The 26182-nt window shown below is 44.1% G+C and overlaps 2 protein-coding genes across 4 annotated transcripts; both read left to right on the top strand.

The window, feature by feature from the left end:
- Positions 1 to 57: 57 nt before the first annotated feature.
- On the top strand, positions 58 to 7095 carry LOC143134732 (annexin A13-like). Its single transcript, XM_076295334.1, has 11 exons — positions 58 to 139; positions 709 to 784; positions 997 to 1091; positions 1589 to 1759; positions 2248 to 2281; positions 2388 to 2467; positions 2883 to 2951; positions 3297 to 3398; positions 3654 to 3729; positions 5843 to 5955; positions 6436 to 7095. Exons 1-11 carry the CDS (start codon positions 125 to 127, stop codon positions 6553 to 6555), a joined length of 951 nt encoding a protein of 316 aa, XP_076151449.1. The 5' UTR covers positions 58 to 124; the 3' UTR covers positions 6556 to 7095.
- Positions 7096 to 16080: 8985 nt separating this feature from the next.
- LOC143134729 (amyloid beta A4 precursor protein-binding family B member 1-interacting protein-like) lies at positions 16081 to 25446 on the top strand. Of its 3 annotated transcripts, none has more exons than XM_076295330.1 (14): positions 16081 to 16168; positions 18293 to 18352; positions 18940 to 19021; positions 19230 to 19459; positions 19933 to 20010; positions 20287 to 20446; positions 20563 to 20684; positions 20797 to 20862; positions 21129 to 21272; positions 21700 to 21810; positions 23471 to 23569; positions 23712 to 23826; positions 23948 to 24030; positions 24248 to 25446. In XM_076295330.1, the coding sequence occupies exons 2-14, from the start codon at positions 18293 to 18295 to the stop codon at positions 24350 to 24352; spliced, it is 1455 nt and encodes a 484-aa protein (XP_076151445.1). In that variant the 5' UTR covers positions 16081 to 16168; the 3' UTR covers positions 24353 to 25446. The 3 variants fall into 3 exon arrangements, with proteins under 3 accessions (XP_076151445.1, XP_076151446.1, XP_076151444.1); XM_076295331.1 differs by having other exon boundaries at positions 23945 to 24024; XM_076295329.1 differs by having other exon boundaries at positions 23945 to 24030.
- The last annotated feature ends 736 nt before the right edge of the window (positions 25447 to 26182 follow it).

The following is a 26182-nucleotide window of genomic DNA, read 5'->3' as shown; positions in this document are numbered from 1 at the left end:
ATGACGTCACTGATGCGGTGGATGACAGGAGTGGGGCCAGGGTGCAACGAGCCTATTAAGATCTGGGAGCCAACAGGACTTTACAGACATCACACAGACTTCACAAACACTGCTGAAATTGAAAATGGGAAACGTTCAAGTGAGTGAGGAAGAGAATTTTAAAATGCCTGTGTTATCTAGTGCTGACAGGTTGTTTTTGTTCGGTTGATCTTTTTTTTGCTTTCATGTCGACGGGACAGTGGAGAAACACAGGAGGCAAGTGGGAGAGAGAGAGAGAGAGAGAGAGAGAGAGAGAGAGAGAGAGAGAGAGAGAGAGAGAGAGAGAGAGAGAGATGACCGTTCAGAAGATTTTTTATGTGCAATTCTGTGATGTTAAATTTATTACCAGGCTTAAGCTATAGTTTTTTGTATCAAAGACCTTTGTTGGCCTTCTCACTTCATTATTTCTAGGCGATGGCCATCCTTGAAATGTTTAACTGTTCAGCATGATGCTCTCAGATTCACCGACTGCTGGGGGAATGTATATACTGTATGCCCCGACTGCACCAGTCCACCCCTTCTTGACTGATGTGTTTCAGCAGCAGAGGCCGAAGGGACAGTGTAGGGAGGGATTAGGAGGACGTAATCTGTACAGGGAAATGTTTGAATGAAATGCCGTTTTGAAATATTGTGTAAATATATTTATTATTGGATGATCTTTTATTTCAGCCCACCATTGTTCCTTATGCAGACTTTGATGTGACGTCTGATATCAACGGCATACGCAAAGCCTGCACAGGTTTGGGTAAGTTTGTAGCCTATTTTAGCAGGACATGTCAACACACTTCACACATTTAATGTTGCAAAGATAGACTAATATGTCCTGAAACCAAACCCACTGTGTTCCATGTTCGATAATTTGAAGTAGCTTAAATAAACTCTACTTGCAAGTGACTGACATTCCGGTCACGGAATCCATCTCCTTGACACTGTAACAATTTCCTGGTCACTTCACAGGGACAGATGAAGAGGCCATAATTTCAATTTTAGCCAACCGGTCTGCTGCCCAGAGGTTGGAAATTAAGCAAGCCTATTCTGAAAAATGTCACAATGTAAGTATGGTGTTATTTCTGCTTGGATTTGTGTGGGTGTTCATGCAGTCAGCGCAGTGCTTTATTACACGCGATACTGATTTCGAAATTCATGGTGTGTCTGAGAATAGATTGAGGGCTTAGTGGTACAAGCTGTGTTGATATGCCTAAGTCTGAGACAGGCAATTAAATAAGCTTACCAGGAGCACCTAAACCCAACAGAACAGACGTTTCTAAAAGATATTAGATATGACAGATATGGATGGAAGACACCTTACAGAGAACTTCCAAGTATCTGCTCAGCACTGACTTTTGTTATCGGAATTATACACAGCATAGTGTTCGATGAGTCAGTTATAAATGAATGGATTCATTTCATGAAGTTTCACTCCAGGCCAGTGTCAAACAATCATTCAGTGTCATATTATATCAATATAAAGCTGTAGGATGAAGGGCTTCATACCACTGGTGTTGAAAGGGGATGTTGCTTGTGTGCCCTCTGTGTAATTTCCCCTCAGGAGCTGGAGGAGGTTCTGAAGAGCGAGCTAACAGGCAGCTTTGAAAAAGCCATCATGGCCATGCTGGACCCTCCGCCCGTCTATGCCGCCAAGGAGCTCCGCAAGGCCATGAAGGGGGCGGGCACTGACGAGGACGTGCTGGTGGAGATCCTGTGCACCAGCAGCAACCAGGTCAACAGCATCACAGCCACCTTGCAACAACAGCATGCAGATTCAGTAGAAACAACTCCTCTCAATTCTCCTTCAAACAATTCATTATAGCATTTAGTGAGGGCTTTCTTAGTGCAGAGAGTTTAGCAGCGTTAATTATGTAAATGGTCATTACATGGAAGGCTGAATTGGACTCAGATGTTATTAGACTGTGAGAAAGCACATGCCTTTTAATGTGAAAACTGTCTTTTTAATGTGAAAACTGCCTTTCTTAGCGCTGTGAAGTTGTGTGAGATTGACGTCTATTAAATTTCTTGGTTATAGGCTTAAATAGCATCATATGAAACCTGAGAATCGATGTGCAATCATGACATTGAAGAACATAGATGTACAGTATGACACTGGAAGTGTTGACAAAATGCATAATATTGATCAGTTCTACAACATTTGTAGCCGTCCAATATGTTATTGTCATATTAATGATATTACTCTTATCTATTTTAAAATAGGATATCATAAACCTGAAAAAGGCCTACGCTAAAGGTATGTGTAAGGAGTTGATAGTACAGTAATAGTTATGGTCTCTGAATTTATTCTAAATAATTTATCCCATTCATATGTCTGTGCTTGTCTAAATCCCCTAAACCAGTAAACGGGCGTGACTTGGAGTCTGACATTGAGGGTGACACTAGTGGAGATGTGAGGAACCTGCTGACCTCTCTCCTTCAGGTAACGTATAAAGAGTTTTATATTCCTTTATTTCTATTCAGCACATGTGTGGAGTTATTAGTAAAGTGTATTGTGGTCCACTGCTCTCCAGAGTGGGTAGTTGTAGGTGATAAGTGTTCTGGCAGAGTCTGGGTCATTTTTGCCCAGCTTTCACGCCCATCCTGTTTCCTCCGTCTTTGAAAGATGCGTGAGTCATGTCCTGCCCTATGTTTCCCATTATGATTATTATGAAGCATTATTTCTGTCCTGGAGAAATCCATCCTGACTGGAAAATGATTACCGGTAGTAGTGATGTATCAATGTCCATTTCAGCTACCTTCTTTTCTGTACTGTGTGGTGACAGCTGATGTTAGCGAACACCAACAGCTCTTTTCTGTCTCTATTAAGGTTGTTAATCTATTCTCTTCACCACCAGGCCAACCGGGACGAAAACTATGAGGTGGATGAGGGCTTAGCTCAGAAAGATGCAGCAGCATTAATCGAGGTATGATTACTGTCTTTGTAAGAGTAATGTTTACTACTCTGCATGTGCAACTTAATATTTTTAAAACGAGACACTGGCACAGAATGGGCCTAACATCTCCAAAGTCTTGTCTTTTGATTTCCTGCAGGCTTGTTTTACAAATTCAATCCAAGTCCTATTTGCCAGATTCACCTAAACAACCTCTTGGAGATTTGTTTTCCTAGAACATCATTATCTGAATAAGTGCCAGACCAGAATGAGGGAGTTCGGAATACCTGTTTAAAATGCAAATTGTAAGACATGCTCTCTCTCTCTCTCTCTCTCTCTCTCTCTCTCTCTCTCTCTCTCTCCCCCCCCCCCCTCAAGGCTGGAGAGGGCCGGTTTGGGACAGATGAGTCCACCTTCACCCACATCCTCACACACAGGAACCACCTGCAACTCCAAGCCACATTCAAGTCCTATGCATCAGTAGGTTCACACACAGTTCATGGTGTCCCAAAGGACTTTTCATAGCCTAAACAAAATCACACCATCAGTCTCTCTTGTGCCACCTAAAACTGAACAGGAAACTAAATATTGCAAACAGGTATTACACAATAGACTAGGAAAGCCTCTTTCAAATAAAGACAATAATGTTCCATATTCGAATGCACTATTTTGGCATTCTTTATTGGCTTGATGTGATCAGATGTTTAGCCCTGGTGTTTCTATGTGTCGGTCTAGCTCTGTGGCACTGACATCCTGGACTCCATAGAGAGTGAGGCCACTGGGACGTTAAAGGACTGCTATATCACTCTGGGTGAGTCCCTCTGAAGGCTCTGTAATGTCTCTTGGTATGTGTCTTACTTACTGTACATCATTAATGTTCAGCCAGAAAGACCCCAGTGAGCAAAAAATATAATATATGTAAAACTAACCACTGTAAAAATGACTCGTCTAATAAAATCTAAACAAGTTATCAAGATCAAAAAATCTAGTTGGTACTATTGTTTTCAGTGTAAAGAGACTTACCTAGCACTTTCTTGCAAAAATCATTGACTTAATTTAAGATGAGTTTGACTTTTAAGCAGTGCTCGAATTACGTGGGAGCCAGAGGGAGCCGAGCTCCCATAGAGTGAGGATTGGCTCCCATGAAAGCAACAATGTCAAAAATCTGAGGAGGTCTCTGATATCTGAAGGTGTCTGGCATTGTAATTTAATCTTAAACAACCGCTCATTATCTATCCCTGTGCGATCTCTTACCATTACAGACGTGAAATTAAAATATAGGCTACTACGGGACGTAGACCTACCCTACGCTCTTGAACGCAGCATGATGACACTTCACCACCACACCACTAGACTACCGGTATATGAGCAAACCGCATACGATCGATTTGACAGCACTCGCAAGTCTGAAGAAGTTACCCTGCTTTAATGAGAATGTTTTGTCTATTTACATAGGAGTTCATTGGGCAAGCCTACATGGGTTGATATGTGCGGAAAAGTCCTGTTTGCTGTTGAACTTGCGCCTTACCTCTTCTATGTTGATTAACAAAGGCATACATTATGGCCTATAATGCAGCTTACTTCAATGATTCTGTGAACTGATCTGTAGCTATCCTATGTCATTCAGAGCTCCGTAAAGTTTCCAGATATTTTGAAACACCTGTTAGCAATCTCTGATGGCGGAATAGCCTATTCAGTACCCGACAACATCTCAGTGCAAATTCCAAAATTGTTCGTCTATTTATTCCCACGGTTCAACACACGAGACGACTGAACGCTCAGGTGTTGTTACTATGTGCACATTAGCCTATAATACTAGAACATAGTTTGGCTGCAATGGCTTTATTATTTTCTGCCAGTTAGTGCATTTTCCCTGTGTATAAGTTATACTACATGCATTATTGTGTTTGACACTGAGGATAGCCTATCTGAGACAGTGGTCTGGTTCAAATGAGTTAGCCTACGTTGTGAAATTGAGAATGGCACTGAGAGTAAATCCTTTAGTCTATCTTTGTATTGTGAAATTGAAATTAAATATGGAATATTACAATCAATAATATGTTGAAATGAATTAAAAGTAATACATTTCTAAGAATAATCTCTATTGTGTGCGTGTGTCTAGGCCTATCGTGCGCATATAGGCTACTGCGCAAAAGCGCCACTCGCGCCTAGGCTATTTAATTGTATCGCCTTTTTAGGCTATGCACGGGGTGTGCCAACTTTTTATGAGATATGAGACCCCCTTAAAGACAAAAAGATAATTCTGGCCCTGCTTTTAAGGCATCTCATCCTGAAAACAAGGAAATTGGTCTGCCAGTGCGTTAAGCAAATTTGTCCTAAAACAAGCAAATTTGTCTGCCAGTGCATTGAATAAATGTATCTTGATAAGACTCCTTAAAATAAGTCAGTCTTCTTAAGTAAAAATGATCGGTTACACTTTACTTGACAGTATCACATAAGAGTGACATGACACTGTCATGAATGTGTCATAAACAAGTCATAAACGTTTATGACAACGCTTCTGTCATTAAGTGTCATTCGGTTTTTATCATAACAAGTTAGGGTTAGGTTTAGGCTTAGAGGTTAGGGTTAGGATTAGGGTTAGGGTTAGGGTTAGGGTTCATGTGTCATGACATTGTCATGTGTTCATGACAGTGTCATGTCACTCTTATGTCGATACTGTCAAGTAAAGTGTTACCAAATGATCTTTCAAGAGAGTGCTAGGTAAGTCTCTTCATACTAAAAAACAATACCAAATAGATTTTTTGATCTTATATATTTTAAAATTAATAACACCTGGCTAGATTTTTTGCAGTGCACTCTGAAAGTACAGTTTGTTGCGTTTTTTTTATTCCATGACAAAACAACTTGGACCCAGACAACACACCACTCATCAATAATAAATCTTTATATGCTGTTGTCAGTGCGCTGTGCCAAAAACCCCCAGCTGTACTTCGCTCGCCGGCTGAACGCTGCCGTGAAGGGAGCTGGTACTGACGAGGACATACTCATCCGCATCATCGTGGCCCGCTCCGAGGTACGGCAGGCTTAGAGCGTCTGTGGTGCAGGTGACAGGGCTGATGTATCTCCACCAGCCACACTGGTCCTCACAACCAAGGGTTGTGGAGTGCTTCCATGTGTGAGGGGGCTTTCATGCTTGAGTCTTTCGCAACTTAACTCGTCTCATGTGTTTGAGTTCATGTTCGACACTGCTTGGAGCAGCGGTTTAAAAAAAAGAATGGATCAATGGACGCAGGGGAATTCTGTGAAATGTTTCTCTCAGAAATTAGCTGTATACAGAATATTGCATACATAATACTATACATACACTCACTGTATAGTAAGTACAGCTGTATGTCACTGATATTGTACTGTATTTACAGTCTGAAACAAACTTTCCTTATCTGTAGGGCCTAATAATTGTTTTTAAAGCTTTCCTTTAATTGTTTTTTTTTACTTTCCTTATGTGTAATAATTGTTTTTTGCTGGTTTGCTTGTTTACCTGATTGCCTGGCAGATTGATCTGGAGACCATCAAAGACATGTACCTGGAGAAGTATGATGTGACTCTGAAGGACGCGCTGAGCTCTGACTGCGGCGGCGACTTCAAGCGTCTGCTGATGGAGCTCCTCCACTGAGAGACGACCACGTAGACGGCCAAGCTGCCACACCAGCTGGCCTACTCTCAGCTCCCGCCAACCAACAGAAGGCAAGCCTACTGCCTTCTCTTCGACAGGACCACGTGATTGTGTACTGTTGTTTTATATGGGACTAGTTAGAAAATCAACACTTAACCAGATATTAATCATAATTTATTAGTAAAACCATGTGTAGTCTATTTTAACACACTACTGGAAATAAACTCACTTTAAGAACTTAGGCTTCGAGTCTTAGGCTTCAACTTTTGTTAAATATAAAGGTATTCAGATGCTTGTTTTAACTTGTGAAGAAATTGCACAAGGAGGAATCTGCAGTATGCCTCTGCTTAATTAATCATCAGTTATACTGTGTATGCATGTCATTAAAAGCTCTTAAACACTGCTTTGTTGCTGTAAATCCATATACCGACGCAATTATAATATATAAACACTAGCCTTTCACACCATAACACCAGCATGTAAGTTTCAAGTTATGTAACTGTATGAGAAATTACACAGTAGGCTATCTGATTAACATGCAAACAGGCAGGCTTGACTGGGAATTTAGGCTACTAGGTACTATTATGTTATTGCTGTGTGAAATGGGATGTGAAAATATGAATTAAAACTAAACGAAATAAACTCAACTATAAGATTAATCAAATCCACTCATCTATGCTCTTTTCAGTTAACTGTTCTTGTACAGCAATCTTCAAAGAATAATCTACAGAGGAAATGTAACCAATGTGCTAGAATGGCATTTCACTTAAAAGCATGGCATTTCACTAAAACTTTGTTGTAGTAGAGGCAACAAGACATATAAGGGCAACTTTTCAGTCTCTAGATGGCGCTGTCATCCATTTTATTTATACATTTATTTTTTTCACCCACTCCATGCACTAAAAATGTATTGGTTCTAAGTATGCACGTAACACAGGTGATTTCACTAATTGAACTAGCTGATACCAGCCTCTAAAAATTGTAGGCCTACACATTTTCTAAAAAGACTCAGGAACACAAGATGTGTATAATACACAACGTATAGATACCTGTCGCCTTTTTATTACACTGCCAGAATAGCCAGGATGATTATATTTAGTGTTCAATATTATAACCAGTCTATTATGGTATGTTTGATGTGTGTGGAAGGGTAGATGTAATCGGCCTACAATAATGTTGTTAAAGGGATTGTTTAATGTAAAGTAATGCTTATATTACAAACAAAAAAAGCTATTTAAAATACTGCATACTGCAAGTTGGACCAAACAAATGTAAACCCCATTAACATCAGACCCATTTACAGCTGCAGTCACTGTCATTGATGAGATTCCTCTCAGTGATGGTCAGGCTGGATGTAAGAAGTCCAAACCGTGAAATAGATCCATCTGGTCGTACTCTACAGTATAGGAATGCATAGCAGTGCATCTTCATATGAAGGACTTCCAGGTGTTGGTCCTAAAAACAGAACAGTAGCGTCACCCCAGCTGCAGCCATGTCACTGAAACAACTCTTCCTGAGGGCTCCCTATCATGCTGACCTCGAAGTGGAAACATGGGTAACACAAGCAAGCATGAGTCCCATCAGCTACCCTCATCAGAGGCACATTATACTGTGGTGTCTATGAGCGTGAGTAGTTGTAACTACTGTGTTATGGACCATGCACATGTGGAGACCATACGTTACCTACACTCCACTTCACTCGACTGTCCGCCTCTAAACCCGCAGGACGTCAGGGCCTTGATAGATTCACATGAAACGCCTGCTCTTTTCTGGAACTGTTCAAATCTGTTTTTCCCCTCCATTACTTTTTTCACCCCTCTCTCCTCTGGGATTAGTTATCTAGCACAGAAATAGCACCACAATATTCCTCTCTGGGCAAATTCCGCTAAGAGCCCGACACATGGGGCACGGAGAGGAATTGCACAACGGACTGGATTGCACATGGTGGTCATAATGCAACTCAGGTCCTGCCTGTTGTTCACTCATCGTTTCCTCCCTGCCTTCACAGTGGGCAACCAAACAACCACATGCTCACAGCCAGCTTAACAATGTATTAACCTGAGCTTATTGACGCTAAAAGGATGGAGGGGAAACGTAGTGTGAAATTACAGCTTAGTGAGGAGTCCATCTGACATGAGTGATGTAGTCCTTCAACAGAACACCCCTGACTTTATGGCTAAAGACAAACAAGTGCATTTGAATGGTTCATTGTCTTCATACTGCATCAAGTCCTCTAGTGTCGATCTTTGTCAGGGCTAAATATTTACTGCGGTGGGATCGGCATAATTTCCCTCTATGTCCATCTGCGTTGTATTATGGGATGTATTAATGTGGGCCTCAATGCAAGGTCACCAATGGGTGAGCCGTGACCTCTTTTAGACGTTGCCATAATTTACGATCGTTTACATTTGCCTTCTGAGAAGCTTGTGCGGTTGTACGGAATACTTTGTGACCATGAAAATCTGTACCTTCCCAGTATAAGCATTGGTGAGTGGTTTCTGAGTGCCCTGCTATCATGCGTGTAAGCCAAGCGGCCCATAATACTGCATATGTATCACACGTGGCTTCACTTCAGAGAGACTTGCATGCAGGCGTTGGGCTGCTTCACGCCTGTGCCTAAAAGCCTACATGAAGGCCCAGTGGTCTTTTTCCTATTTCCTAGAAGATTACCAAAACCAAATGGGTATTAATCTATTCAGTTTCAGCCACAAGTTATGTAAGCCTTGTTTTCAGTGGGTGCAGAGCTACAGTGTATCGTAGGCTAAGATAGAAAGGATAGGCCTACCTACCTTTTTCTGAGATCTTGTCCTCGCAAAGACGACAGGCATGTAACACCCACCGAGGAAAAACAGAAACATGATGATACGACCACACTGTTTGAAATCCATGTTTTAAAAACTGGATCTTCAGCTTTACAATACAAAACATCTGGGCTCAAATACTTTTGTGTGACTAAATATGAGTGTCTCTTCTAGTGTTTTTCGATTTGTGTATGTGTGTGTTTGACACATGTGTTCAATTCAGGCACCCACAGACAGAGAGCAGTTGTGGCCACTTCTGTGTCTTCACACTGGCAGTCCTTCTATGTTGTGCCAGCATATTCAAATATCTCACTGAGAAACACAGACCAGACACCTTACTGCTAAACCCTACTGTGTTAAAGATGGGCCTCCAGACATTTCACACAAAGTTGTCTCACTTTTACACTCATACACCTTAACAAGTCAGGTAGCCTACTGAATCAGAGCTTTATGGGGAAGTACAGGGAGATGAATAAGCTTCACGTCTTGTCAATTAGAATCAAAACAAAACATTCTGACAGCTGCCGTGATTCCATTAAATGTGATTAGTCATCTTTATTTGAAAACAGGAGACGCTGACACAACAGGTTGTTTTTTTAAACACATTTTACTGTCTCTGGCAGGATTAAGCCCTCTGGAAGTAGTAATTACATTTGGTATGCAGAGGCTGATAGAATTAGAAAATGGCGTCTAATACAAAACATCTGCTCTCTGCAATCCTCACATGCCCAGCCAAAATCCCATTCCACATCACCATCTCCAAATGCAAACAACACAACACAGGTATCCACTGTTTTTTATATTAGTGCACTGATGTAAAATGTATACACGTATGGCATACATTCAGAGAGCATGCCATGCAATCAGACGTGCTTTATAAAGCAGCATTTTATTTTTTTACGATAGTCATAATCTTGTTTGAAAAAATGGTTGGAAATATAAAGCCTGTAATGCAAATAAATAAACAACACAAAGCCACTAGAATTTAAATAAAAAAATCTTGTATTGTTAAATATTTGAGTGTAAAATATTTCATACACATAGTAAATGTTTCTATCAGTCTAATTGAATACTGTCTTAATTGAGAAACCTGATTAAAATAGTACAAAACAACAGGAAAACAAAAATAAAACTCATCTCTGAAAATGACATAATAGTTTTTATTTTTCATAATACGCTGCCTTTAATGTTTTTGACTATGAATGGAAAACCAGCCTATAAAAGTGCCTGTGAGAGGCATGGAGAGTCAGAGCAGCCCAGCCTAGGCAGCCACCCACAGCACAGACATGCTACTGCTGCCTGACTCGTGGGCGATCTGGTTGATCCGCCCACGCACACAGTCCACCGTCACAAACACCGCCGTGCCGTTGTGCACCTGGAAGGAGGCACGCAGTGCCACGTTGCCCCACTGACTGCCCTCGGGCATCTGGCCGGCCACCTGCTGGGCCAGCGGCTCGTTCTTGGCCCCCGCCGCGCTCTCCCCCTGCGCCCGGCGGTGCAGCGTGAGCCGCAGCAGGCTGCAGGAGTGGATGAGCCGCAGCTCCACGGCCACGCTGGCCGAGCCGGCCCGGTGGAAGAGCAGGTCGCGCTGCGGGTGAGCGTCCTGGGCCCCGCTGACCTCCAGGGGTTCGGCGCGGGCCGACGTCTGGTGGAAGTGGAGCGCCCGGTTGCGCACGGCGCCGGACGGCAGGCCCTTGGGGGAGACGGCGGCGGCCAGGGAGGCAGAGGTGGCGCGCGGCACCCACAGCAGGCTGAGCATGCTGATGCCCGAGCCGTCGCCGAAGTAGCGCACGTTGCACTGTGCCGGCGCCAGGATCTCGAAGGAGAGCGCATCGCCGACGTGGACAGTCGCCGCCGCCGACAGCGAGACGGAGGTGTCGCGGTAGTGCACGCCGTGGCGGGAGGCGCGCGCCACCTCTGCGCTGGAGCCGTTCCGTGACACGTAAGCCAGCAGCGTGAAGCCCTCGCTCACGCACGTCTGGCCCATGGAGTAGACCGCCTGCTGGAGTACGAAGCGCAGCGAGCCGCTCTCGGCGAAGCGCACGCCCCGCTCGTCGTGCGTCAGCGCCAACACGTACGGGTCCGACACGGACGTCACACGGAACGTGGGCCGGTAGTTGGTGTGGTAGTGCGCCGAGGCTACAGCCTGCGCCGTCATGGCCACGGCGCCGGTGTCGTGCGACAGCCACAGCAGGCTGAGCGGCGGCGCCGAGCCGGCGTGGAGGTGCAGCTGTTCACCGGCCGGCGCCGCGCTGCAGTGGTGGCTAGCGGAGCGCAGCAGCAGGCCCAGCGTCTGACCGGCCTCCAGCGCGCTGCCCGCACTCACGCTGGCGCTCTGTAGGGCCCGGCCCTCGCGCTGCTCCACGCGCACCCCGCTCAGGTCGCGACCCTCGTCCTGCTGAGCCCTCTCCGCCGTCACGCCGCCGCCGTCGGCGCCGCTGCTGTTGAGGCGCAGGCAGGCCTGCACGAAGCTGCGGCAGCCGTGCCTGAGGGCCAGGTTGTAGTCGGCCCACACCAGGCCATGCTGCCGCACACGCAGCTGCCCGCCGTCGCACGCCACCAGCTCACCGCCGCAGCCCTCGCCACGCGCCTGGATCATCAGCTGCATGCTGGGAAAGGCGTGTCCAGGCGCCGACTCAGACGGGGGCAGGACAACGTTGCCGGCCCAGGACAGCGAGAGATGACCGCTGCCGCCGCTAGCACCCTCGGTGGCGGGGGATGTGGAGCAGACGGTGTCCCGCACTGCCGAGCAGGCCACGGACACTGGGCTGTGGTCACAGTCAGAGCAGGCCTGGCACTCCTGCAGGTGCGAGCTGTAGTAGTAGCCATGGCCACAGTGACCCGCGGCACCCTCACGCTCCGACATGCCCTGGCACCTGAACCCACCTAGCCAACACAGACAGAGAGAGAGAGAGAGAGAGAGATCAGCTGACAGTTTTCATAAGCCCCCAGTCATTATTCTACATTAGTTTTAGAAGTTGTAGATCATACAGAAGTCCTGCCATATCCAGCTTTTACCAGTCAGCAGAGGCAAATAAATTGAAACTAATCCAAAATAAATGAACTGCTGTTGTTTGATATAGGCTTAAATACTGGGCAGAATGGTTTTACAAAGCTACACTATACTTTAAATACGACACTCAAGTGTATATCATTGAAAGAAAGGTATGACCATGTCATTACATTGTCAGTGGGGTCATATGACTTAAAGTATTAGAATGCTGTTTACCTGGAGTGTTGAGACACTGGTTTTGCTCTCCACAGAGGTTTGTTATTTCCAGGCATTCATCTCTATCCTGTATAAACAGGTAACATAGTCAACATACATACAATAGCTTACCATACATACTACTACAGATATTATCAAGATATCCAATAATAGAACCAACCAACGTTTAGCCAGTTTTATTTGTGAGGACAAACTAGTGTAATTGTGAGGACAAACTAGGAAGAAGAGATGTACCTGGCATATGCGGTCATCGTGAGTAGAGCACTGGGCCACCAGGAAGAAGCCGGGTGGACACACGGTGCATCTCTCGCAGTGCGGCCGCTCGCCACTGAAGTCGCAGTACTCGTCCGCGGTGCATGCCGGGCACCCCAGCAGCGGCCGACCCACATCCATCACGCTGGCTTCCATGTCCACCTTGTGGACCGCGTACGACTCCTGGGCAGGCGGTCGCTCCTGGCCCTTGCTGCCCAGGGTGTGGGCCCCCATCTCGGCGTGGGCGGCGCGCAGGGACAGCTGGTTGAGTGAGTCCTGCAGCAGGCCGAACTGGGCCTTGACCTGTTCCAGCAGCTGCTGCGTGCGGCGCTGCTGCTCCAGGACGTCCTGCTGCTGGGCCAGCAGCGTGCTCTGCTGCTCGGAGAGGCGGCTCTGCAGGTCGGACACCTGCGCCTGCTGCGCCCGCAGCTCCTCCACCAGGCGCTCCTGGCCCTTGGCCATGTGCAGCTGCAGCACAAGCGCGTCCTCCGACGGGACCTCATTGGAGCCTGTTCAGTGGAAGAAGAGCAGGGGGTTGGGTTGGGGCTAGACAGTTAATATCCCATAAGGCAGCTGTGCGGGGGAGGAGCAGTGTCGAGAAAGTATGTCGACTGTGGACAGATTTATAGTTATGAAGGAGTGGTATCAGCCAGTGTTGAAAAAGACCTCAATCAGTAAAGGAGGGACTGCATAGTGGAGAACAACAATTTGCAGTATCCTTTGTTTTTTCTAGTCGGGCTCTCAACAGACACACTTAATTTCATCCATTACACTGAAATGTGTCATTCTGGACATACAATTCATTCTTATATATATAAATATATATATATATATATATATATATATATATATATATATATATATATGTGTGTGTGTGTATGTATGTGTGTGTGTGTGTGTGTCTGAAGAATATATATATATATGCACATTTGATGAATGGTTGCTGATAATGGGCAATGTTATTGCATTAAAGATCAGCCATTTCTTTCTACAACAGTCGAGAAATCTTTTGCATATGTAAGCACATAATGTAATCTGAAAACTGCTGCCCTGATTTTAAAAAAACTGGTATTCTGTCTATAATGGAGTGGAACAGAAATGTTTAAATGACCCCAAACTTTTGACCGGTAGTGTATATATTATTTGGTGTGAAACAATGTATAAAGTAGTTTCATTTTAATTACCTGCTTTGGCGTCACATGTCAACTGAATTCCAAACGAAGATCCGAGATCTGAGGTGAAATCTGAAAATTCCCCCAAGAATTGAGCAGCTCTGTCCGGTAAATGCACCACGGAGGACCTGGCTCTTCCCCCTGTGGAGCCGGCGGTAGCTGAGCACTGTTCCCCAACACATGACTGTGGTTTCGGCTTTGAACGAATTCGGGGCGGCAATTTACATTCAATACCTTTACATTCTTGAGTGTCATTTCGAGAAAGCCTTTTAGGAGTTGCACAGTCCCCCTCAGTACATTCTGGATTATACACCTTGGCAGTTATACTCCTCGGGTTTTGCCGAGGTGATCTCTCTCCTCCATTCTGTGGGGGGTATATAGTATACGGAACCGACTGTCCTCTAGATGCAGCATCGTTATAACCATGCTGATGCCTATTCTGCAGCGGTCCACCTCGCGATGCGGCGGCAAGTTGACTTGAACTTGTCCCTGTGCGCCCTAAGCATTGCGCGCCCGTGCATTGTGTGTTGTGCGCGCCAAAACAGTGCGCTCCTCTGCAAATTTCTGCAGTGCCACGGGAAAGACAGAGACATCCAGTAAAACAAAGCATAAATAAAAGACCAAAACTAGCCATCTTAAATCAATTTTTAAAAAGAAAAAAGAAAGAAAACACTCCGTTATCTTTGTCGCTCTGGATAACTCTTCATTATGGGGACATTCCAAATCCCGCCTGCTGCTTCCAACAGTGTGCAGTCAACAATCAGCTGAACAGTCTACCTGGTATCCACATGCCACGCACACGCTACAGGGCAGAGCACGCAGCCTACTCATATGACCTACAGTATTTCGTATCAGTTTGTAGGCTATTGAGCTAGCTTGCCGGAACACATCAAAACTATTAGACATTTCCAGTATTCCTTCCAGTAAGGGTTAGACTGAGTGTACTTACCCGCCTTGTCTATATGTAGTACTCCAGACACATAATTGGCACCAGGTTTGCTTCAGCTTTCAGTTAACCCATAGACTCCCCTAGACCAATGCTACCGCTCAAACAGCCATTACTGTACCCATTAGGAGCTTTACTTTCTTGGGGAAACTAAAATTAGTTGCAATAGTTTCTTGGGGAATCTGATGACAAGTACAATAGACTAAGGCTATTCGCTTTGTACATTTCAGCATCCCAATGTCTACCAAACCCATTGAAGTACCATGATCCAATATGTCTGGGTGCTTTGTGCAAAACAAGTCTTAAAAAGTTGCTGATTGAAAAATCGTGCAAAGGAGATTCACATGGGTGTATCAGAGATTCTCATGCAAGGAAATCTCTACCACCTGTGAATAGATGTTTTCCTTTTGTTTAGCACAGGGAAACCAATAGAGTTTGGGGTCTTTGAATGAGATCTGTGTTAACTGTTTTGCAAAAGGGTGTGAGAAATGTCTGAACCCAATGAAAACTTGTTAATGAAGACCAAGTGGACCCCGGTTTCTTCAAGCAGGTCAAAGCAATCGAGAAAAACTAACAGCAAATCTTACTGCATTTGGATTAAGCACAATCATTAAATAAACAGTGCAAATTTCAGCCCAACCAACTTTGACATGCTTTCTTATCACCAGTCATAAAACTTTTTGGTTACATATGGGCTTCAATTTCAACATGACTGGGAGCCGCAATCGAGCCTCATACCATTTATTATTCTACTCTATGGCATTCATGACAAGTCCAAATGACTGAGTTTTCCCCTGATTCTTGACCAATCTGATACTGTACTCATCTTGTCTGCAGTAGGCCTACATACATATTTGAGTGAAATTCTCCTGCCTCTTTGCGTATTTATAAACAATCCATTACTACTTTTGTCTTCTCCAGATGTGTACCCTTTAACTTAGTTTGTACAGTCATCAGTGGAAAGCCACAAGTTGTGTTTTATTCACAGACAAGGCCTGTTGAAAAGGATGTGAGCCTCTATGGTGAGAAGCGTATGCGTAAATCATACTAACGCACAGACTTCACTTCTGTAAAACACAGGAAGCAGTGACAACTTCAGCAGACGGTCTGTCAACTACACTAGTCCACCAGTGAGCGCTGGGTGTGCAAATGAGAGGAGGTGCTCACAGGTGGTCTTCTAGTGAACGGAGAGTAGACCCTTGCCACAGAGAAGGTGAGTAACTCTCTGGAATTATTTTATGAGGTCAACGTTTTACTCTGCTCCATTATTAAAGTTACAAGAAAAGGTCTCAAGCACCACTTCAGGGGGGACCTCACTAAAGAATTATGTCTCTTTCATGTGTCAGAAGCATGGCATGGATATGAATGGCTTTTGTTTCTGTTATTTGTCTGAAGTGAAATGCAATAGTGGTATAACTGTCTCGCTCTGATTGAAGGGTTAATGGACTTGGGTCGGGTTAGGACGGCCCTCATTTAGATGCACATGCCTGTTGTAGCAGCCAGGCAGCCAGGCAGGCAGCTCACTGCAGCACCGTAATCAAGTAAAGACTTGCAGCCTGTAATGGAGCTGCCAAGAGCAGGCTGCCACATGTACCTACCCCATATAGCATGATGGCTCCTCAGCACCACCGCTACTCCTGCTGTTGTTGCCCCCGCCGCTGGCAGTTTGCACTATGATGAACGTGATCCCCTGGTTTTGACAATCAGCAAGCACTTGTACATTGTGCTGTCTGATAGAAAACTATGAATCACGGTGCTGCAGGAGACACAGCTAAAGCAAGAGCAACTTGAAGGTCTCCTGTATATTTATAGGCACTTGTTTAGCTGCTATTATGGTCCTGTGGTATTGTGGAGGATGGAGCCCGTAGTAAATGAGTCAAAATGTATTTTCTATATGGTGCTGAGTTGTTTGTGCATTCTGCATGAGGTGATCTGTCTCTTTCATCATATAAGTGTCTGTGTGTGTGTGTTTGGGCTGATCAGTCCCCTTGAGAAAACAAAAGGCATAGCACACTACTCTGGCTGCTTCATTGAAAGGAGAAACTGAGCCAGTGTTTACATCCCCCATTTTCGCTTTCATATGGAAGCAATGCTCCCTGATCGCCCTCCCCTCAACCTCATTACAGCAGAAGGGGTTGTTTTTGCACTGTGGCCTTTTTGTTAGTAGGCTAATCAAAGAACGAACCAAGATCACGGAGTCATTAGGCCAATGAACTTTGTAGGTTTACACATCTGAGACAAACTTTAATGGAGGTGAGGTTCATGCCTTCACTTGTTACAGGTGAAAATGAATCAGATTCCATACCAAGCCCAAACGCTATAAATGATATCTGATCATGATCACCTGTTGCTGTCACTAGTTTCTCCAAAGGTGTTATTGTGTTCTTTCACATCTGTGCACTGGATATTTATACATGTGGGTTTATACACCACGGGGGGCGGTGGTAGTGTAGTGGAGCTGGGCTAGCGTGCAGTAGCCTGAATGTTGTCGGTTCAATTCCCAGCTACCACCGTTGTGCCCTTGAGCAATGCACTTAACCCCAAGTTGCTCTGGGGACAACGTGATCCCTTGTAATATAGCTGACATATGTAAGTCACTTTGGTCAAGAAGGCTAAATGTAATGTAACATGTAGAGTTCATTTTATATATATAAATATATATATATATATATATATATATATATATATACACTGCTAAGTATTTCTGATATGTTGCTGATTGGATCATAAACGGTCATAGCAACAAAGAGGAATAACTGATTCTTCTCTTTTATTGTGTTACATGTTCTTATTTATATTTCTGATATGTTGTTGATTGGATCATAAATGGGGGATCATAAACGGGGCAGCCGTGGCCTACTGATTAGCATTTCAGACTAGTAACCGGAGGGTTGCCGGTTTGAACCCCGACCAGTAGGCACAGCTGAAGTGCCCTTGAGCAAGGCACCTAACCCCTCACTGTTCCCCGAGCGCCACTGTTGTTGCAGGCAGCTCACTGCGCCGGGATTAGTGTGTGCTTCACCTCACTGTGTGCTAAGTGTGTTTCACTAATTCACGGATTGGGATAAATGCAGAGACTAAATTTCCCTCACGGGATCAAAAGAGTATATACTTATATACTTATACTATAAATGGCCACAGCAACAAAGAGGAATGACTGACTCAGTATTGTTATTATTGTTATTATTATTATTATTATTGTGTTACATGTTCCAAATGTAAATCACTTTGAGCTGCATTCTGTGTAAGAAAGGTGACACATACAAATAAAGCTAATTATTATTATTATTATTATTATTATTATTATTATTATTATTATTATTGCTCTGGTTTGTAGATGGTTGAAACGGACGCGCTGTTCGGTGACCTGTTGGATGAGATGGATCTCTTGTCACAGGTGAGATATGCACTCACACCGCACACAAGACAGCACACTGTCCTGCACACTGCTGCCTGATCCTTCAAACCTGGCTCGCCATGTGTTGAAATTCAGAGCTGGCTCGGTTTGGGACTAGCAAACGAAGAGCCCAGTGCATCCTCCAGGCCAAACACACTACCGTCTGACTGGCCAATGCTAAATCCCCCCCTTTGGCCGCATTAGCATGCAATAAATAAATACAGACATATGTTCTGAGCTCTCGGCGGCTATCTGCTTTCTATTATAGGAAGCCCAATCCACTTCCTCTGGTAGAGATGCTGGGGCTTCTTCTGAACCTAAATAAAGCCAGAAAACAGTGCAGTTGTTTGCTTTGACTTTAGAAATTCTGACTAGCTCAAGATGATGCTCAGAAGCTTACAGTATTGCTTGTGTGCTCAACTTGCTGGGCTTCTCATAGCTCTGCACAAGGCAAAGGATTTATTGTCATAGCCAATCTTATTTTATATAAAGTGCTCCATTAAATTTACACTAAGCTGAATCAGCAGCAGACATCATTCACAGTCACTTGGTTCCCCAGCGCTTTACAAAGCATGTTTTCTCAACAGAGTATCGAAGCAGAGGCAGTTCTACATCAGAGCAGCTCTGAGACAGAAGCCATCACCTCTATTGGCTTCAACAACCTGAAGGGTGAGTTGCAAACCTACAGTGATGTACAGGGCTGCAGCTGACACTTGATAGAGTTCTGGGTACTGGACGCCCCAGCATGGCTCTAGAGAGTTAGGAGGTCTACAAATGAACACTGTCAGCTGTGGTTGTCCTCTTAAAGGACATCCGATGTGAGCTGGACTGCATGCATTCCTTCTTTCCTTCCTTCCTCCACCTCACTCCTTCGCAGAGTCTCTGCACGAGCTGGAGGAGTGTGACCTGGACGCCTTGGTGGCCGGCTTGACCACCGAGCTCACCATGGCTGAGGAGAGATTGAGCCTGAGATGCGCCTCCCCACAGCCTGCCCAGAAGAACCCCGCCAGCTCGGGCGGGCTCACCTCAACCCCTACCTCCCGGTTCTATCTGGAGGTTCCCTCATCGCAACTCTCTACTCAAGGACACAGACCTCCACTGTCAGAGGTGAGAACTCCATAGAGGTGGTACTTACTGCACATTAACTATGAGCATTATGACAATGAGGAGATGGAGAAGATTAATAGTACTATTGTTAAATCAGTAGTCAGTGAATGTTCTGTAAAGCCTTTTGCATTGTTTTGAGATGCAATGGCCATAGCCATATAAAATATGCAGTCTAAAGGAACTGACATGGCTCTGGCTGCAAATGGTTTTATACTATTTATACTTATATACTATACTAATTTTCCCTCTTTGGAATTATGTTATCAATGAATCAAGGAATATCACATACCCACATCTGTTTGCTCAAAGGGAATTCAGAACTTTAGCAGTTACTTCTCAGATTGTGTACATAAGTTTTACCATGGAAGACCTTTGCATATCCCTTTTCAACAAGTCCCACTGAATAATACATCATAATTGCATATACATGCTATGGATTGATTTAATCAAATACATCTGTTCAATCCGTCCAGATTGAAGCTATAGCACAAACAAAGGCAGAAAAGATCAAGATGGCTTTTGAGAAGCTGAAAGAAGCCAAGATTAAAAAGGTATCTCAAATTACCTCTTTCTCTCTCTCTCTCTCTCTCTTTCCCAACAAACATTCAAGGGGTCTGCTTTTTTGGAGCCAGTGCAGGCCTGTAGTAACATCTTCAACATACCCATGTGTGCTTGATTATAATTAAACACTCATTTGTACCCAGACAGAAACATAAACATGTCATGATTTTCTTTTGTCGTCTGTTTTTTTTCCTTTCTCCTTTCTTCCTTCCTTATTTATTTATTTTATTTAAAAAAAAATGGGGGGGGGGTGATTCTGTGTGAAGCTGATTATTAAGGTGCTGTTGAGTGATGGCGGCTCCAAAACGCTGATGGTGGATGAGAGTCAGACGACGCGCGACGTGCTGGACTGCCTGTTTGAGAAGACGCACTGTGACTGCAGCGTGGACTGGAGCCTGTGGGAAACCAACCCACTCCTGCAGATCGGTGAGACAGGAAGTGTTTCTGATTAGGGGTCACACTTAACTCAACCATGAAATAATAAACACTTCTCGTGAAAAAATAATATTAGTACAGAGATAAATCTTCCTTTTTTTTAACAGAAAGAACATTTGAGGATCATGAATGCCTTGTGGAACATTTGTCTACATGGAGTAGGGACACGGAAAACCAGCTGCACTTCCTGAGGAGACCGGAGAAATATGCCGTTTTCAGGGCGCCCCAGGTGATGGCATTGGGGGAGGGAATGACACCGAGAGAATGAATAATGAGGCCCCACATGCGCAGTATGACAGTGTAAACCTGCTTTACTCACAGTCAGGGTCTCTCGTTAACAGATGTTTTACCTCTGGAAAAAGACTGAGACTCAAGTGAATGAGAAGGAAAAGCAAATTCTAATAAAGGTACGTAAAACTCAACACAGCTAAATAAAAAAAACAAGATCTATCACCCTCAATTTGACTTCAAATGTTTTTTTACACTTAATGTGAAAAGGCATCAGTAAGAATTCATTACATTTTTGGAAGGAGAAGAATTTGTAGTTTATGCTTGATCCTATGAAGTTTGAAAGATGGAAAAGCAATACAAAGCATCAGTGGCCTGCATGTGTACTGCCCAAGTCTTACAACACCATAACACTGCCTCTCCTGGACTGATCCCCAAACTGCAGGAGAGCTTTCAGGGCCCCTCGGCCAGCGTTCCAGATCTCGAGGGGCCATTATTCCTCAAAGAGAGAGGGAAGAAGGCTTGGAAGCGCCGTTACTTCATACTACGAGCCTCTGGCATCTATTACGTGCAAAAGGGAAAGACTAAGGTCAGAACAACCTAGCATAGACAGAACAAATCACTCTGCTGTGTGTATAGCTGACAGTACACTGCACTCACCAGATGCATGCATTTAAATATGGCCTATCAAAACAGGGGATCTTGGACAGAAATGATAGGAGTGTGTTTTTGTGTGTGTGTGTGTGTGTTGTGTACACATGATGATGATAATCCATTGATTCAGATTATTTATTACCCCTGGTCCGGTATTGCTGGGAGTGTATGCTATAGCATGAGAATACAACTGAACCATGAAATCCAATAGCGTGGGGTAGACAAAATGTCTCAAATGCTGTAAATCTTGAAGAGAAAATATGCTCTAACACTGTGTTCTGGGGAAGATGGGGGTGGTGGTCTTCTGACTCGGTCCCCTGTGTGTACACTTTTCTCTGTGTGTATGTCCATTCCTTTGGCAGTTGTCCAGTGACCTGGCGTGCTTCGTCCAGTTCGAGCATGTGAACGTGTACTACAGCCGCGAGTACAAGCACAAGTACAGAGCCCCCACTGACTTCTGCTTCGTCCTCAAGGTGACCAGCATAACACACATCCCAGCGCTAAAGCACACCCGACCTCAGCTCTGAGCAGAACACTTTTTACACAAGGGCCGCAGTGGAGTTCACAGAGCACAGGGGTCTGACCTGGGTTCTGGCCATAATAGGATGCTGTGAGGAGAGGGGGCGGAGGTTGGAGAAACAAAGGTTATGAAACTCTACATCAGTTCCAACAATCCAGCGTTTGTTCATACAATCAAATAGTCACATTGATGTTCCTATTTCCTAGTGCAAAAGTACTTCTCAAATAAAGGAAAAAAAAAAAAACTTCCTCAGATAGACTTCCTCAGAAGTGGAGTAAGTGCTCTTGATCCCATTAAAGCACTGACTTTCCTCAGATGTTCACTGACTCCCTCCACCACTTCACCCATTCTGGGCTTGGCCTGGTGCCTCTCATCTGCCTCTCAAGGCCCATCTGGAGTCCAATTCGGCCTATTTGAGTTTTTACTGCAAGTTGCCACCCTGACAGAAAAATAGGGGGTAGAGAAAGATCATCGTAAAAAGACAGTAAAGAGAGAGAGGGAATAAAAAAAATTCTAGTCTGGCCCAGGGGCAACTTCAACACATCTGACACTGTGGTTTTCATTTATTAGGGCATAGGGGGTGGATGAGAAACAGCAGCTGGTTCTACTTGCAGTAAAGGGCTTCTCTGTGACAGCTCCAGTAAAACACCACCTAGACTCACCTCTCACTCACTCACTCTCTCTCTCTCACCTCTCTAATCTCTCTCTCTCTCACTCTCACTCTCTCGCTCTCTCACCTCTCTAATCTCTCTCACTCCCTGCTCAGACCTTTTCACTTTCACCTCCTTCATGGGGAAGTGAATCCACACCGATGGCTGCCTGTAAGCTACACACATTTGGGCGGATGCATATCAGATATGCGATCGAGATCCATCTCAGACTTAAACCACTCCAAGGCCAACATACCAAATGCTTTCAGTCATACCAACATATAGTATAGTATATGCATATGTTCAAGGGTTATGGTTCTGTTCATGTCAAACGTTTCTCTTTGACTTGTAAACAGTGCTCATAGTGCCCATAGATCATGTTGTTGAAGTACCCTATATTCAGCTACAGACTACAAAACAGTTTTCAGATGTTCAGGTATGGTAGTCTAGTCTTTCAGAGTCAGTGTATGTGCTGCAGACCAGTGTGATGCAGATGGCCTGGTTCTTCTATTTTTTTTGTCCACACCTCAAGTGCGCCATCTGCTGGCAATGAGCAGAGCTACACTCTCTCAGTCAGGAGCGGAATTCAGCACATCACACTTGAGCAACTGTGGCCCAGCTTCATTTCTGGCATGGGCAACCAGAAAACCGTGATCTAATGCCCCCTGAGAGCAATGTGTCATACTTCCCCGCACTCAAACATTTAATTTTGTGCGAATTCAAGAAACATTTCAGAGATGCACGGTTTGACAGATATACCGACATAAGCTACAATTTTACAGATTAAATTTCCACTGTAGTGTGCCCTGTATCTATTGCTATACTTTTAAATGAAAGATTTCCATTGCAGTGCACCCTGTTTGTGTTGCAAATAAAAAAAAAATCCTGAAAAAGTCCAGTGGTTGCTCCTGCCCACCAACTCTGTCATCCTCGATTGACCTCTGACCTGTGTTCGTCCCCTAGCACCCTCAGATCCAGAGGGAGTCCGAGTACGTCCGCACGCTGTGCTGTGACGATGAGCACTCTCTGAGTCTCTGGGTGACCTCCATCCGAATCGCCAAGGTCAGCCTGCAAGCCACAGCTCATATACAGAGCCCTCCCCCACTTGCCACAGAGCGACGGTATGAAGTCTATATAAAGTGATGCAGCCTTTAAAAAAAAAACTTGTGTGATGGTGTTTCTGTCTGTGCTGTCTGTTGTGCAGTATGGTCTGCAGCTGTATAGGAACTACCAGGCTGCAGAGCAGAGGGCTTCTGGGTCCCTCCCGGGAGAAGGACAGATCCCTCCAATCAACACAGCTGGCACCACTGTCCCTAGAGGTGAGTGTCAAAGACACACACACACACTCACACGCAGTCTCTCTCTCATACCATAGCTACTCTTCTGAGAGCTGTGTGCTTCAAATGCAGTATTGTAATGTTAAGTGATGCTTGCCAGTAGGAATTCAGTGCAATGGAAAAAACACAGTGACACCTCCTACTTCCCAGAAAAACTCCATTTCCCCAGTGACCACCCAGGTAAAGGTATGCAAACATGCAACAACTTATTATGCACTTCATATGGAGGAATCTTTTATAATGCAAAACAGATATAAACATATTTTCTATAGTGGACATGCAATAGTTGATTAAAGTTATATGAAATACAACACGATCTTAAAAGAGAGCAGTCTAATTATGCATGTGGAATTTTCACAACAAAAACACAAACATAGTGTTGTTGTTCAATCTTCCTGAACAGAGTTCCAGTCCCATTCCGCCCCTGCTGGATGATGACTTGGATGAACCACCCCCTGACTTTATTCCTCCCTCACCACCAGGGCGGCGCTCCAAACCCAACCTCTAAATGCACCTCCATCCACCTGATGCCATGGGGGGGAATACACCATGATGACGAAGCACGTCTGAGTCAATAGACCTCTGAAGTTCGCCTACAAAAAAGCTACCATCTTTGCCCATATACGGAGATCCGGTATCTTGAGATTTGTCCTATGGGAAAATAACATGGGGATTTTGAATTATCACACCTGTGAAACTCTCACAGTGACGAAGACAGAAATGCAGATGTCTTGCTCTACACACTTTTGTCGTCTGCCTTCTAGTGGATACTGTGATCTTCAGTACGTTAAGAAGGCACTTTGATTTTTGCTACCCCAGAGCTAACTAACTGCAATGAAACTTGCCATAGGTAGTTAGCTTCAAATTCTGTAACACCCAGATCTCCATATATGGCCAAAGATGGCAGTTTTTTGCACTTCATGGATCTATACCAACCTTAGCGCTGCTGCCCCCTGCTGCTGAAAATCAGCATGGCTTCAGCTCCAGAGAGGCACAACTGGAAGACAGGATCATATCACTGCTCCATCATATAGCAAATACATTGAGGTTAAATGTAACTGCAGCATGCAATGTCTCTGAAACATAAAAGAAATGGTGAGTCTTAAAATTCCAATTGCCCTTTTATCAGTTATAACAGATAGGCCTATTTAAAAAGATGTCACATTGACATGAGATGCGTTTTGGACAGAGTTGTAAAAGTCCAGCTTAAGAAAAAAGAAGACCTACTATCAATTAGTTCTACATGTGTGCCTAAAACAGATGATTCCTGTAATTAGCTGAGCTACCTGGCTGAGGAGTGGTGCTAATTGGGATCTGCTGCTTTAGTGAATGGTTGGAACAAATATGAGGTTTTTCTGAAGCTGGACTTTTACAACTATGGTTTTGGAGTATCCATAAAGTTTAGTACCTAACCACTATGCATTCCTAGGAAAATGTACTTTCATCATGTCCTAATTTATTATAATGAAAAAGAAAAGGCAGACAGTGGCAACAGCATGTACAGGGAAGCTATTTATTATATAAAAAAGACTGTACATTAATTGGGAAAACATATAATATATACAAATGAATAAGTAATGAAGAGATATTCTCTTCAAGAATTACATGTCACTTTCCACATTTTTTTGTAATGTTGCAAACAACTCAAAACAAGGCCTTAAAATGTTTACCACAGTGATTAACACCCATACAATTCCACATGAGTTGCAATCTCACAGATCCCTAGCAAAAATAAATAAATACCATTTGGAAATGCAAGTGACTGCCTGTCCATGAACAGCAGTTTGTGACACACACATATTACAAAAAACTCAATCCAAGGTCAGGATTTTTTTTCTCTCACAAAAGTATACAATTACATAATAAGTCTACAAAATGTAAAGGACTGATTTAAAAGAAACATCACTCTGTTACAAAAATAAAATTAAAAACAGAGGTATGTGCAATATGACCTTGCCGTGAACAATGATTAGGAACGGCTAAGAATGTTACAGAAGAATCAGTGCACATCAAAGAGAAATAATATCCATGATACTTTTAAGGCCTAATTTAACACATGCATAAGTCAGAAAACAATTACTTTCCTTGGTCATGGCATCACATTTGTACATCCATCTGCATGTGCTCAAGTCCTTACACATCCTCAGCCTTTCACCTGTCGTGAGGGCGCTGAGGAAAGGAACAGGTATGAAATGTGATGGCATGGGTCTTCACTCTATACAAATGGCACAAAGTGGTTCATCTCTGAGTCATGACATCCATTCAGGAAATATGAAGCCCTCGTGGCACATGGCAGCCATTTTCAGAGGAAGCAAAGTGGCCTGATGGTCATGTTCAA

Source organism: Alosa pseudoharengus, unplaced genomic scaffold, assembly GCF_046254945.1.
Source record: "Alosa pseudoharengus isolate Yale_2024_CS ecotype anadromous, Long Island Sound unplaced genomic scaffold, YU_APseudo_1.1 YU_APseudo_1.1_scf_2, whole genome shotgun sequence".
NCBI classification, from domain to species: domain Eukaryota; kingdom Metazoa; phylum Chordata; class Actinopteri; order Clupeiformes; family Clupeidae; genus Alosa; species Alosa pseudoharengus.
This window is presented reverse-complemented; position numbering and strand designations above follow the sequence as displayed.